The 16350-nt window shown below is 37.9% G+C and overlaps 1 protein-coding gene across 1 annotated transcript in view; it reads right to left on the bottom strand.

Annotated features, from left to right (window-relative positions):
- Nucleotides 1-3843: 3843 nt before the first annotated feature.
- The window catches only part of LOC136032154 (renalase-like), a 46669-nt gene continuing 34162 nt past the window's right edge, over nucleotides 3844-16350 (bottom strand). The window contains exons 5-7 of the mRNA XM_065712337.1: nucleotides 12819-12992; nucleotides 7948-8117; nucleotides 3844-4133 (exon numbers count right to left, since the gene is read on the bottom strand). Of these exons, the coding sequence (XP_065568409.1) occupies nucleotides 3981-4133; nucleotides 7948-8117; nucleotides 12819-12992 (497 nt within the window). The 3' untranslated portion in view covers nucleotides 3844-3980. The remainder of the gene's footprint in view (nucleotides 4134-7947; nucleotides 8118-12818; nucleotides 12993-16350) is intronic.

The following is a 16350-nucleotide window of genomic DNA, read 5'->3' on the forward strand; positions in this document are numbered from 1 at the left end:
CTGTATAAAATGTGATTTGAGACAAAATTCTTAGAAGGGAGAAGAAGACCCATAAAACACGCTTCACGATGGAAAAAGAAACACTGTAGTAACATAGTGAATATTTGAGGAAACAATGGGAACTAGAAGAGATCGAATTGAAAGGATAATTCATGAGATGGCCAAACGCTGAATTCATCTGATGTGTCACTAATTTCAAATTGGAGCTTACAGTCTTCGGCTTGCCAGGTCTTAAAGGCAGTGATGCTAATTCATGGAAATGTTGGGGGGGGGGGGGTCAAAATATATTTGAAAAATCAAGGGGGGAATCTTTTTTTGTAGCTTTTTTCCTACAAAAATACCAGAAAAGAATATTTATCAATGAAAACGCAAAAGAATTGTTTTTAATCTAAGGCAAGATGCGCTTGACCCCCTCCCCTACATTATACTTTTAGTGGGTGTTTCCTCCTATTTTCTAAACTAAGGCAAATTTTTTCAGGCTCGTAACTTTTGATAGGTAAGACTAAACTTGATGATACTTACATATTTAAAATCAGCAGTAAGATTCGATTCTTCTGATGTAACTATTGGTATCGAAATTCCGTTTTTTAGAGGTTCGGTTACTATTGAGCCGGGTCGCTCCTTACTACAATTTGTTACCACGAACTGTTTGATATATATATATATATATATATATATATATATATATATATATATATATATATATATATATATATATATATATATATATATATATATATATCTATGAATGTACTGCTCAGTAGGGACCTCCCCTAAGCCACTCAGCGTGTCCCCAGTCCCCACGTTGCGATATTGGAACACCCTACAGATCTGTAGGGCACCTCTATAGGAAGGAGGGACCAAGGGGGGCTTGTTCCTGGGGGATCCATAATAGAAACAGGGCACCCTCACTTGGGGTCATAAATACAGGTGGAGGGGGAAGAATTTCCCTTATATGTACACTCAGCAGGGCCCACCAGCTTGGCTACACGTCCCGTGAGTTACAAACCTTCTCCCAGTAATGGGTTAAATTGCATGGTGATACTGAAGACCGACGTGGGAGGATCCTCTATAGCAGGACAACTACGGCATGACGTAAGATCCAGATCTATTGACAAGAGCCTCTGCAAAGGGCCGCCTCGACCCTTTTGGGGTACCTGCAAGACTGGGGATCTTGCAGTCAACTTTATTCCGACTTGAGGAGTGGCACCCCTCGAGAAAATTATAGCTTAGTAAACGAACTGTAGTCGCACAGGATTCTGATTAATGGATAATTATTCTAGGCTTGGTCTATTTTGGTGGGCGTTTTTAGCTGAAAAACTTCTTCCTACCTAATTTATCTACTATGGATTGTCTCCCCGTAGTAGCATAATATTTTTAGGCATGAATATAAAATGAATTGGAGTTAATAGGCTTGAGACTGTCTGTGCAGGATTTCGACTCTTGTTGATAGAAGAGAATCATGTTTTGACCAAGATGGGCCCAGGATTGCACAAAACCTTCATTCATACTGGAGATTCCAGGGACTTCTTGCTGTCTGGTTTAGCTTCTTGCTGTAAGCGCTTTGGTGTAGACTTGAGAAGATGTGTTGGTTCCCGTCCTGTACTGGTATTCGGGACCACTGCTTTTCCTGAGGTCAAAATTATTTCAATGATTTAAAGACCATGAAAATTGGAACTTGGAACGTTATGACGGTAAAACATAACTATCGCATCGACATTTTGACAGACAAATTCAGACAATTCGAACCGGACTTATTAGGAGTTTCAAAAACTCATATCCCAGGAGTGGGAAGCATGAAATTAGGTGATATAGAATTTATTTACTCAGACAGGAAGGATGGCGTACATAGATAGGGAGTAGGGCTCATGATGAATAAGGAAACTGCTAAGTCTTGTTTAGGCGGAGAAGGTATTAATAATAGAGTACTAATCGTTCATTTTATGACTAAAAAGTTCAGGGTATCAGTTATAGCAGTATATGCCTTTATAGAACCGACTGACGGATATACTAGTGACTCAGATGAATTTTACTTACACTTACAGGAGCGAATAGACATGGTCCCGGGTGGAAATATGGTGCTTTTATTAGGAGATTTTAACGCTCAGGTCTATAGAAATAGGGATAGATGGTATCCTAGCCTGGTTAAATTTGGTGTAGGAAAAGAAAACAGCAATGGTTACAGACTGTTACAATTTTGTAAGTATAACAATCTAGTTATAAGCAATACAGTGTTTGGTCATAAAATAGTCCATTAGTTAACATGCTATTCACATGATGGTAAAACAGCAAACCTGGACTGGCAGGGTCAATACAAGATACTAAAATATATAGGAGTGCTGTTATTTTGATGTTGAAAGTAAAGATACCATCCGGTAGTCTCTAGCGTTAATTTAAAGCTGAAATTTCGGAAGTGTAACTAACTCCCGTGAAGTTATGATGTTGGTAGACTTCAGGATGAGAATTTGAAAAAAACTTTCCAGGAACAGCTGAATACCAAACTGGAGAGTTTGAAATTGGAAAGATTATCGACGCATTCGTCTGGTACCTGTAGGTAGCAAATTACTTAACAATAGGATAATTTTTAGACTGAGAGATGCTGTAGATAAAGTTTTAAGAGAAGAACAGTGGGGTTTTAGAAAAGGTAGAGGATGTGTCGACCAAATTATCACTCTTACTTTAATAATTTAAAAATACCTGAGGAAACGTTCAATTCTGTTGATAGAAGAGCTTTAGTAATGGTTTTATCCTTGTATGGTATACCAGACAAATTAATTAAAGTGATTAGTGCTATGTACGAGAATAACACTTTTGCGGTTAAGGCTTTGCGAGTTCAAGGTGCTAGAATAGGTTTGAAAATAAATGTTAAGAAGACTAAGTCACTAAGGCTAGGAGTAAGCGAATATGAAAAGATGAAGTTGGGTAACAAAAATATTGATCAGGAGGGCAGCTTCAGTTACCTTGGTAGTATTATTAATAAAGACGGTAGAAGTAGTAAATATGTTAAAAGTAGAATAGCCATGGCTCAGGATGTTTTTTTCACATTTAGAAAAAGTTTATAAGAATAGGACAATAAGTCTGCAAACCAAAATTAGAATATTTGAAGCTACAGTGATGACAGTGGTAAAATATGGCTGTGAAGCATGGATACTCGAAAAAGCGGATGAAGATTTGTTAGATGTTTTCCAGAGAAATTCTGGGTACCCGGTCACTGGCCGTATTTCAAACAGTAGGCTGTACGAAAAGTGTGGTTCAATCTCGGTTTCTAGGGCTATAACAAGAGAAAGGTCGAGATGGCTAGGGCGCGTTTTGCGGATGAAGGATGACAGATTGCCAAACATTGTCCTTTTCGGCTAATCGTTGAAGGCTTAACGGAAACTCCGCAGGTCGTCAGCAGTTGGGGTAAGAGGGTATCATAAAGAAAGATTTAAAATAAGTGAGAACTTCCTGGGAGGGTGTAAAGAGGAAGGCTTTGAATAGATTGGGATGGAGGAGGAGCGTGCGTAGCTGCATTGGCATCAGGCGGCTTGGTACTTCAGTGACCTGTTAGTAGTATATTGGTTTCTCACTAAAGAACCGATCAGCCCCTAAAAAGGTGAAGTTTTTTGTTTCTCAAAAATCAGGTTTAAAAAGGTCCCTCCAGTTATTTTTCCCTACAGAAATTAGCTTCCTTTTGTCTAGAATTGTCGCTCAGCATCAATGAAGCCCGTTTTGAGAAGGCGGTGCTTTTATTCTCTCTAGAAATAAGGAATAATGTCATTGGCTAACAAAAATACGTCACAAACATAAATCAATGGAATAAAATCAATGGCATTTCCTAACAAGGAAGCATGAAACAGCGAATTGTCTTCAGTTTCATTCTATTTTTTTGTCAACTTTTATTCCAGAAGTAAATGAAATAAAAACAATAAAACGATTTAAATAAAAGGAACACAAAGAGACAGAACAAAAACAACATAGGCAAAACTCTACCCGGAATTTTACAGCTTGTCTTCTATTTCCTTTAATACTGCTTCGGCAGATACAATACATCCATCAAAATTTGAGTGCGAGAAGGCGTCTCCAGCGAGAACAAGTGGAGGATTCTCGCTCAATACAACGCACCCTGGTGAACCTGGATAAGGCTTAGATACCTAGAAAAACGGGAAAAAATTAAAGATTAGTTAAATCGTATTTAAAACTATCAAGCCAAATCAGCTTAAATCACAATATCATAATTTTAGAGTAAGTGCAATTTTTCTATCAAGGATCGACTGGAAGGCACTTCGGTGACTTGGCAACTCTTTGTTATTTATAAACTTTCAAAAGTTTAAAAATAAGAATCTTTAATAGTATTCAGAGGAAAATTTCGATAGTGAATCCAAATTCGTAGTGAGAATTCTTCCAATCATACAAATTTATAGATAAAGAGTTTTTACATTCCTTTTCCCAAGTTTCAATAATTAATGGTAATAAAAGACAAGTACCTGCTGAGTTACCTTCTCAGCAGGGGCCTCCCCCAGGCCACTCAGCGCGTCCCCAGGTGGTGGACAGGGAAAACTCCTGTATATATATGTAGGATACCTCCATGAAGATGGGAGGTGCGGACCAATGGGGGGGCCCATTTCTGGGGTTCTTGAAATATAACCTGGAACACCCTTACCTGGGGGACATAAATACAGGTGGAGGAGGAGGGTGGCCCCTCTGATGTGCACAGAGCAGTGCCAACCGGCGTGTGAACACGTCTCACCGGTCCAATCCCCTCCCCCAGCAATGGGTAAATCGTTGGTGATGCAGGATGCCATAAGGGCACATTATCCGTAGGAGATATAGTTGGCCCCTGTTAGCGACAGAGAGGAGCGGCTTATCGCTGTCCTAACGTCAGCCAAGAAACCCCTTTTTTCCCTTTTATGATGATTTTGAGCAAACAAATGAACGTGAGAACCGGTGCTATCGCGTCCAGGAAAACTGACGATGGCCATGCGTTTAGATTTACCGCGTCCGGGGCAGCCAACGATACGAAGACCGCAAATCGCGCGAATACCTTAACTTTGACAACTCCGCCCATGGAGGCCATTATATCACCTAAATCGATTTATCAATTGGTGCCCTCAACATCAGAACACTTACAAAACAAGGAAAAAAGAAAATCCTCGTGAAAGAGATAAAGCGTTACAACTGAGACGTAGTCGGCCTATCCGAAACCCACCTCCCGGTCAACGGCGAAGAAAAACTTGATGACGCTGCCCTTATGTCAGGACACACTGATGGGAAACACCAGCAGGGAGTTGGCTTCCTACTGTCTAGTAATGCTAGGAGATCATTAATTCCAGCAACACGCATCTCAGAACGTCTGATCATGATCCGCCTGAAAGACTTACTAGCGAATCTCACAATCATCCAAGTATATGCATCCGACTGTAGCAGAGATGATGAAGAATCTGAGAAATTTTATCTCCAACTTCAGTGTCTAGCGGACTCCGTTCCAAAAAAAGATATAGCATTTGTCATAAGAGACTTCAGAGATTGTCGGTGATAACCCATCTGACAACGAGGACGTGATAGGTAAATTTGGCCATAGCCAGCTGAACAAAAGATATGAGCACCTAATCGAATTTTGCCGAGATAGTGATCTGGTTATCACTAACATATTCTTCAAACAGAGAGCCCGATCTAAAACAACCTGGATCTTCCTAAATGGGGACTCAGAATCATATAGATTAAATCCTCGCATCTAGACACTGGAAATCTTCCATCACAAACACAGTCACTTTGGCTGGTAGCGATTTCGATAGTGACCACTTGCTTGTTATGACTTCATTTAAACTATGTATAAAAGCGGGCACGAAATTTTCCAAAAAGCCCCCCAGATTCAGAGTAGACTTCTTAAGAGACCAAACTATCCGAGAAAAGACACCGCTGCTCTTTTCGAAAGTATTTTTGATCTCCTCTCTGCATCCCCACTAGCTCTATCAAAGGATGCCATCGATATTCTTGTGAAGAGTAGCTTGCAGGTTATATGCGATGTCGCACAGTCGACACTGGGAGTCCCAAAGGGGGACGAAAACCTTGGATCACAGATGAAATGATCTCATTATGCAAAGAAAAACGCAACCATACTAACAAATTAGGTAGAGAAAGTTGGGATATGTACGAACGATTGAAAGGTGTGTTAGAGAAAGCCACTTGCCGTGATCACCGCTCCTATATAAGGGAACAATGTGAGCAATGCGAAATGGCATTCAAGAAAGGTGACATTCACTTCATGTACAGGCAAGTGCAGGCACTAAACAAAAAAGGGACTGAAAGTCTGTGCCCTCTTCGATGAAGATGGTAACCAGATCCAAACTACAGACGGATCCGAACCAGATGGAAATAACACTTTGAGAGCAAATTAAGCTCAACAATCCTCCCAGACCCTTCGGTGCTTAACATTCTCCCTGTAATCGCCGCAAACCCAAGCCCCCCCCCACTTTGTTCTGAGATAGAATTGGCTATCAAGGGTTTAAGGATAAACAAAGCTGCAGGCCCAGATGGAATCCAACCGGAGTTATTAAAAGCAAATTGCGATCCCCTTGTTGACCTATTCTTAAAAATTGCTACTGCTGCTTGAAAAGAAGGTCACTTTCCTTCCTCATGGTGTGATGCCACGATAATTCCACTCCATAAGAAATGCTCGAAAGCAATCTTTGATAACTACCGGCCTACAAGTCTTACGAGTCACACCGCTAAAATACTCACTAGAGTAATACTGGAGCGTATAAGAGCTATATCTTCAAATGTTATTCCAAAATATCAGGCCGGTTTTCGCCCAAACAGGTTAAGAACTGATCAGATATTTACGGTCCGTCAGATTATGGAAAAATATTTTGAACTTGGACGTAGTATTTTCCACCTTTTCATTGACTTTCAGCAGGCTTTCGACATCATATGGAGAGAAGATCAATGGCACATTCTTCCCCACTTTGGTATGCCACAAAACTTAGTATCAGTGATCAGAGATATGTACTTAAAGCTCAGAAGCCGCGTCATGACGGGAGAAGGCCTTTCTGATAGCAAAGATACATCGAATGGTGTGCTGCAGGGCTGCGTGCTTTCATCGGAACTGCTTAACCTGTTTCTTACCACTATCCTATCGCTTCTTGACAACTCGTCAGGTGTCCTCGTCGGGGAAAACTGATTGACAAACTAGCTTACGCAGACAACATATACCAACTAAATGATAACTTCAGTCCCAGGCAGACAAAATCTAGTCAACCACCAGCCGCTTTGGAATGATCATCAATTCCTCGAAGACGAAAGCCATGCTCTGTTCACGAAACCCGGAGAACCAAGAAAGCTTAAGCCTCCAGCTCGGTGGTGACAACATAAAACGGGTCGAAGATCTCACCTAGCTTGGTAGCCTTATAACGTCCGATAACAACCACTTGAAAGATATTAAGAGTTTGCTTCCGATCTGGAAGAACAAGAATTTGTCGACACTGCTGAAAACAAGATTCTTCAACACACTTATTATCTCCATTGCGATTTACGCTTGTGAATCATGGACACTCAAAACAGATGACCAACGTCGCCTAGCCGCATTCGAAACAAAGTCACTTCGCCGTATTGCGGGCAGTACGTACCTGGACAGGATCTCTAATATTAGGCTGTTTGAAAGCCTCAAGATCAAGCAAAATAAAACTGCAACAACTTAGGTGGCTAGGCCCCATCCACCGTATGAAAATTCCCGTCTTCCGGAAATAGTCTTCCATGGTCGCATGCATGGTTCTCACCCCTTAGGTCAGCCCCGAAGAGATGGAAAGATAACTTCTCTACACTTAATCTGCCGCAACTTCTACGCCAGATTGAAGATAGATGCTCATACAGACATCCGTCTCGGCAAAATCTAGTAAAAGATGAAAAAAAAAAAAAATTAAATACAATGTTTACGAAAAAAAAAATGTTTTTATAAAATATATAACCAACCTGAGAGTATCGCCATTTCTGTGTTTTTACAGAACTTGGCGCTGGCCAATTTGGGAACATCTCCTTAATTGCCTTAAGTAATATTGGCTCCACCTCCGTCGGTGTTTTCTCTAAGTGCTGCTTCCCAAAAGGAACAGATGTATGAAAAACGACAGATGGCGGTGACTCAGCTAGAAGTAAACACGGAAATTAAAGCAACAAAAAAGAAACTAAAAGCGAGGAAAACTTTCAGCCAGGGAAGAAAAGTAAGAAAAACTTTCAGAAAGGAAAGAAAAAGGGGAGAACATTTTGCGTCTCCTGTCTTTAGTGCTAAAGAAATGCCCCCAAATATTTCTAAAAGTGTCCAAAACAAACATGAAAAGACCTGCTTTATCCACGTCACTAAAGTAATAGTAATAACAAAAATACTATTACTACCCTCTTACGTCTTCCCAGACTGGATGGTACATAAGGCAACAGTGGTGCCATGACAACCTCTCCACGATTTTCAAGATTTCAAAAATCTCCTCTTCCACGTCTTCTAATTCTGTGAGGGATCCAACGCTAAATATCATGGGGAGTGCGACCTTTGCTGATTCTCATTTTATGTTCCCAGTAACACCATCTTATCAATTTCTTAATCTTATCAATTGCAAGAGGTTATTCCGTCTTTTCTCGTATAAAGGTGTTGGTGATCTTATCTGACGAGTGAACACCGATGGTACGACTTGAACTTCAACTTCAACTTTTTCCTTATTCAACTTAAAAAATACAAAAACAATATTATGCCCCAACAGAGAGCAGAGCTCGTAAGGCTGGGACAGTGCAAAAACATAGAAAAAACATCAAAATTTCATCGTAATAATGATTCCAAAATTTAATACGGCAAAAAACAAACAAAATAGAAAAAACTCATAAAAGAGAAGTAACAAGGATAAGTACATAAACAAATATCGGGCAGGAGGGGCGTGGGAGGCCATTCCAGATACAGGGACACAAAAACAAAACACACAAATAAGAAGATCAAATAATTGAATTTGTCATCATCAATGGTGAATAATCAAAATTTTAGCAAAAAATCTTCAATATTTGCTTTTTTAAATTTAGCTGAGATTTTTGGGATGGATGAAATAGAATTTTATCATTCAGCTTATAATTGTTGGCAATGAAGGGTATTTGGTACCTAATCAAAAACCTTGACCTTTCAGAACTTACCAAAGGAATTCGGTACATCCCAGACCTCCGACAACCCAAACGAGGAAGTGAAATTAACAGAGATTTGTCATAGAAATAATTTTTAGAATTTTGGATTTGAAAATGCCATACGGAAGTATTTAATATTCGTATATCATTTAAATCTAACAAATTTAAGAGAGGAATAATGTTTTAGTTTCCGAAAGATTTTCAAGTTTTGAAGGTCGATGTAAGAAATTTCCAAGTATTCTTATTGCCCTATTTTGTAGTACCTGTAAGGGTTTTATATGCTTCCAAAATGTATTAAGATATACAACTGAGCAGTAATGCAAATAAGAAGTAATTAGAGAGTGGTAAATTATTTTTAAAATGGTAAAAGGAAAAATATTCTTCACATGATACATCGACCCAATATTTTGACTGACACAATTATTTTAGAACCTCTGGATGCGTATTTAAGCTAGTTGGACAACGCCCAAGATTCGCATTCGTACATTAGCAACGAGAAGACGTTGCAATTGAAGAGCCAAAGTTTAAGTTTGGGGAAATGTGGCATATTTTCTCAACAAATTCCTTAATCTGTCAAAGGCATTTCCAGCGCAAGCAATACGTGTATTAATTCGCGCTCAAGGCTCTTATCAGAACCTCATTCGAAACATCAAGACTTATTGTCAAGCAAGTCAGTTTATGACAAAGAGAGGTCACACCTTCCTCGCCTTAAAGAAAAAGCAGCCATATAAATCTGAAAACAGGAAGTCAAAGCCGTAGCATGTAAAAGCCTGAATAATTAGAGTGCTAATTAAAAATTAACAAACAGACGATTATAATCGTTATGAGAATTTAATTGCGTCTACAAAATAGCTGCTTAATCAAAACAAGGGAAGCAGGTGTCATATTGATTATAATGTTTAAACTTAAACTTTCCTCCTATGTGTAACTCGGCTGGTATGTAAACTGTTGCTGAATAGCTTGATTAAATAGTTAAAATGCAAGATCCGATAGGTTGTAATAAATGACGTAAATGGGTACGATTTTAAATTAGTTTCAGTAAACCTAGACATAAAGGATAGGTTGGGCCCCCGCCTATTTCGACGCCCCCTATAAGCCGACATGTCTGTTACTATTGAATATTTTTTGACAATCTTCGCAAATGTAGATTGGCGAGAACTTAATACGTAACATTTGTTTTTTTCCCTTTGTCAATGGTGGAATTTGACGAAATCTGATGCCGCGTAATGGACAAAAGGAAAAATATTTTTTTATGGAATGTGTGATGAAGGGATTATAAAAAATATTTCTAGTTTTACAATAATAATGCAGGAAGGTGAAGACGATTCAATTGTAACTACTCAGCAAGTGAATAACTACATCGCATTTCAACAATGTTAAACAAAAACACTGATTAGTATTTTCATGTTTCATAAATTCATATTATCGTTTTAATTCATAGTTCCTGATTGTCTTAGTATACATGTACATTTATTTGTACATAATTATTTCCTAACTTAAAGTGTTATTTTTTGTAAATTTCACAGCATTAATATTAATTATATAGTAAGACGTAAGCTCTCTTATTGTGTTGTTTAATTTACTAAATTCGACATTTACAATAAACTATGATTTGCACTTCAGAGCATAACATACAGTACAGAATTTTATCATTGGATCTGTAATTTTTCGGATAACAAGGTACTCTTTTGTAAAGTAACCCTGACTATAGAGAGTGTTAGGCGGTACCAAGGCCGTATCCAGAATTTTGTCCGGAAGGGGGGGGGGATAAAGATTAATGAAAGACTCATCAAAAATGTGTTTTTACGCGATTTATTACGTTTTTATGAGTCGCCAAAACATTTCAGAGAGGGAGGAGGGGTAAACCCACTACCCCCTTCCCCCTAGATACAGCCTTGGGCAGTACTCTATAATCCAACAATTTCGGTAGTTGGACAAAGTCCTGTAAAACGCTTGTTGAATTATCGGGGGCCCTCTGTAAATCCTTTTACGATCTTAAATTTCTAAATAATGTCGGTAAAGCTTTTTGAGGTTTCATACAATTCACGAAGACAACTGTCCAATTATATATACAGTATACTTCGAATATAACTGTTTTGATTAAATGAATTGAAAGACTCTTGTCAATAGGGCTTTTATGCAATATCTCAGGGATGGTTACGGGTATTAAGTTAATTTTCAGGAATGTTTAGGGGGATGTTGAAATAAATCAAACGACACTATGTGCATTCAGGTGCTCAAAAGGTCGTATCTGCAATATCTCTTGTGCTGCAAAGGGTATTAAATTGAAACTATTAAAGAATGTTACGGTGGTTTTTAACTAAATCAAAAGGCACTACGTGCATCCAAGCTGTCAAAAGGGCTAATCTGCAATATCACAAGAAGGGAGGAAGGGAGATATTGAGCTGAAATTTCCAGGGAATGTTGCACTCAATAAAGACACTACGTATAGGTTGTTAAAAGGGCTTATGTACATTGATCTTAAGAAGAGCTACGAGAATTTGAAAATTTCAGGGAATGTTAAGGGCGATGATTAACTGAATCAAAATACACTATATGTATCCAGTCACAAGAGAGCATGCGATTTTTATGCCAGAAACCTAAAGGCAAGCGACTATATCTAATTAGGGAGATTACATAAAGTCAGCATGTTCTGTAAAAATGGGAGGAACTTATACGCAGTATGGTAAGTAGACTATACCCTATTTTGTCTTGCGGCTCTGGGATCTAGCTGAAACGTTCAGGGAAGGGGGGAAATCATTTTTTTCTCCGGTCCTTGTCCTTATAAAAAAAGAGTAGAGTACAATTAATTTTCTTTTATCTGTCTATCGTTGGACAAGCTCTTCGGCTAGTATATAATAAATCGCAAAAAAGATTTAATGAGTCAAAATACATGATCCTTGTGGAATTAAATACACAGTATAATGTAGTAGTAAAAATAAGCATACAGAAAATCACTAGGGAATTGCATTGAGGCATACAATGGTTACCACCTATCCGAAATTTAATCACACCACACTGTGTCGCTAGAAGTCTAGTATAACATATTTCCACTATCTAAGAAAGTTGTTGGGATAGGTTTATAAAACTTCCTAAAATGGACCCACAGCCTAAATTAGGGTTCCGATATGTTTTCAAGGTCCAACCTCAGTCCCTTCTCTATTTGAGGTTCTGGCTCCCCTCTAAAGGTTTTGAGAAGGTCTGTCTTAATTATGAATTTTCTTTTTTTCAAGTTTTCTTTATAATTAGAGTGGTTCAGGGTTTGAGCTGGATTCTGAGTCAACTTGTAATTTTCTTTCTTAGTTAGATGTATATTGCGAAGACATATATGAAACTAAAGATTAGGAAAGAAACACTACGGAAAAAAAACACAAAAAAAAAAACATTTCATTATTTTGTTTCATACTGCTTCTAGTTTCTAAGGCTTAGCAAGCAGGGTTATGGGATTTTCAAAGATTTATTTTGAGGGGAGGGGGTGCTAAAAGAACGAAGCAGAAGGGGTTTACCTCCTATGAACTTTGTCTAAGGTCCCAAATAAGAATTTTTTAAAATGCATTTTACGACAATTAGGATATTTGCATTTTTACCTGCGTTCAAACTGTGAACTCCCCCCGGATACGGTTTTGCTAGAAAGTACTATATAAGTATTTAGGAAGTACAACCTGTAACACAATAAAAATGAAACAAACCTTGACCACGTTTTTTATTGTCAATAGCAATGAAACGGAAAATAGGATGATCATTGACATATTTTCCTGACCACGGCTCATCTAATTTGACCCCCTTATCGAAAAATAAACCAAGAGCATATCGAGAACTGTAATCCACTTCTTCAAGATTTGACTTTACTTGTGAACTTGCACCTGAAACGAAATAATTGATATTCAGACAGATCATCGCCAAAAGACAGCACAACTGACTGGTCTCAAATTAATAGTTGTGGCAACAACAACACAAAAATTAGTTTAGACAAAACAACAACAAGCAAGCAAAAAGCTAACTGAACCAATGCATCCCCTATCGCTGAATTTTTCGGGGTTTCCCCAAATATAACTGAGCTTCCCAATTCTCTCGGAAAACTAGCGTTCGTAAATAGACGAATAGATAATATAGAAACTGTTAAATTTTTTGAAAATTTCAGAGAATCCTATTTTCTTCTGCCGGATTTTTTATGGAAATCTTGAAAAATCTGGGGATAGGGAAGTACTGAGGTGAATAGGGACTAATCCAGGATTTTAGTTATGGGGATGAGAGCAGATAGGATTTTACTGACTCCAGTATTTTGCTCGACAGATGAGCCAGAAATAAGTTGATGGTCAACGACTTAGTTCCTGAACTTCAATTTTCAGCAGAAAAAGATCAATGTTAGTTCAAGTTGCAACACATCCTAACTGCGAAAATCGATGTACGTCTTTTTCGCATGAAGCCTCTAACGGACTAATCAAAGGGCGTGATAACACACTGGGAGAAAGGCAATGATTTACAAAATTTAGCTAACATCTATTTCAAAACATTCATTTGGTTTTAGAGATTAAATCTAAAATGAAATTGAACGGATTTGGCGGCTGAATAGCTCATTTATTGAAAGGAAATACAAATCAAAGCCCGAATCCTGATGAAGGTTAAGATAGTTAATAATTAAATAATAGAGAAAAGATTAAAAAAAAAATAAATCATTTATTGTTGTAAGGATGAAGTTGGTTACATTTTGAATGGTAAAAGATCCTTATTTTGAGAGAGGCACATTATGTTCTCTACTTTTGCTTGCAGTGGCAGCGAAGGAAACCTCCTCCAAGCCAAAGCGCTTCTTATATGGCCACACTTTGCAGATAAATTGTTCCAGGTGGGAATCATGAAGGGTGGAACTCAGGAGGGAATTTCAAGAAACTAAATGGTTGGTAAATGGATATTTATTTATCTTATACTTTAGCAAAAACAGGGCGATTTCTTGCGTTCCGTAAATAAGATGAACCTGAATCATCAAAAGTTTTTGGTTTTCTGAAACCAATATGTTCCCTAACAAGCCCAGAAGTGACAAAACTTACTACTGTATTTTTTAAAAGCTTTCCATACATAGGCTTTTTGGAAGTTGAGAAAGACATAGTGATAGAGACCATAGTTAAGGAACTTCTAAATAAAACCTCGGATTATTTTTGAGGTGGGGCACTGAATGTTTTTCGTCGTTTTTCCGTTGTTTTTTTTACTCAGTTTTCCTTCCATAGCTTTTTCGCTTAAGCTTTTTTTCAATATAGCACAGCTAACAATTCTGAGAGTGACGAAACTCACTGCTTCCGTTTTTGGATGGCTTTTTTAAGCCTTTCATTTATGGGCGCCATCATCTTTGAAGAAAAGCAACAATTGAGCGAGAAAACATGACAGAGAGCAACAAACTTACCACTTTTCCCTATAAATTTTCGAAAGTCAGCTTTTCGGAAAGGCAAAATTTTCGGAAACTAAACGAGAAAACAGGATAGATACCATGATCTTTTACCATGGATCGACTAGATTACCATGATTTAGATACCATGGATCTTTTATTTACAATTGTTGAAGTGTATTACAATCAATATTTTCCCATACACTTTTTTTTTATACAATTTTTCCGATCCAATTTCTTTCAATGTAGAGATGCTTAACAAGTCATGACATTCAAGTCATGACAAGTCATTAAAAAGATATGAAAATATTTACCACTGACACACTCTTATTTTTGAATAATTGATCTAACCAAAAGATTAGGACCGACATCCCATCAAAGTAAATCAAGCTATTAAATCTTCTTTGGTGGTATTAAATAACCTAATCCTTGGGCAGCCCCTAAGCCCTGAAAGACAAAATTCTCCGCCTCAAATCAACACCAACATTAAAGTCAGTTTACGATCCAAATAATTTGGAGGCTTTTCCTATGCAATAACTCTTGAACACTTGACATTGAAAGGGGAATATATTTTTTGACAAGCACATGGGGGAATTAAAAAAGAAATAACAATCAATTTTGAAAGAAAGCAAGAAGTCAAAAAGCAAGGAGAATGTTTTCCTATTTTGGTTCCAATGGCAATGAACTTCTGTGTTTCTTGTGCGAATTTATTTTTTGTGGAGTTGAGATCAGTCTGCAGACTTTCCCCTAAAAATACAGTGGCATGGCCTGAATAAGCACAAGAGCAGCAAAGCGACTGCTCCCCCCACCCACCGAAATGTAGTACTGCACAAAGAGTTTTGTTTTATTATATATAGTTCAAGATTACAAAACACTTCTATTTCTGACCTTTTTTGTTTAATTTATGGTGTCCCACACAAAGAACCATATGTCTCTGGCAAGTACGCAGGGGGGGCCTTCGCCCCCCCCCCCGAAATTTTGTGAAATGTTTAATTTTCTCATTGTTTCTTGGGATTTCTGGCAAAAGTAGGACATTTATTAAGAATCTAGATACACGTGTGAAGCCTTTTTTTTGGATTTTACAGCATGCAATTATCTGGTCAGGTCACTGCCCAATTATTAACCCATTTTCTGTCTGACTTTTTACCCTCTTTGAAGAAATTAGCGATTGTACTGTTATTTTTTTGTAAAGATAGTTTGCTTTCCACAGCAAAATAGAATTATCCTTGATATTAGGGCGTTTATCCCCCCTTTTCAGGATAAAGTACAGATTTTCATGGATCAATTTTGGAAACAATCATTTTTCATTAAAATCGACGTTTTCGCAATAGAAGAACTACCCCCACAGCACCCATATTGCACTGTTAACCCTAAAATTTCCCTCTCAGTGGGATATAATAGATTAATCGCTGGTTCTAAATCGCTATGAACATAACCTGAGCCTAAAACGTTCTTTTGAGGCTTCAGTCTTCTTCCCCCCATCCGCTACAATACTACAGATTAAAGTTAATCTGTATTTTCCGATAAACGTGCTTTTTGCATTTATTTAGTTACTAAAAATAAAAAAAGTGCTACTTTATATCTGCTGTTTCGAAGGTTTTGCCCCCCCCCCGAAAAAAATTCCTGCGTATGTGCCTGATATGTCTATATTAAAAACTGTGTAAATGACACAACAATTTCTTTATTAGGGTTGATCTGCCTTAAAGAGAGGGATAGTAGCACGCCTTGTAAGAGGACACAGATTCCCTATTCAGGAAGCGCTTTGGAATTTTAAATGGGGCTACAATAAAAAATTACATATTTATAACCTACTAGGATGAATCGATATGCTTTGTCTAAAAACA

Source organism: Artemia franciscana, chromosome 10, assembly GCF_032884065.1.
Source record: "Artemia franciscana chromosome 10, ASM3288406v1, whole genome shotgun sequence".
Classification (NCBI taxonomy): Eukaryota; Metazoa; Arthropoda; class Branchiopoda; order Anostraca; family Artemiidae; genus Artemia; species Artemia franciscana.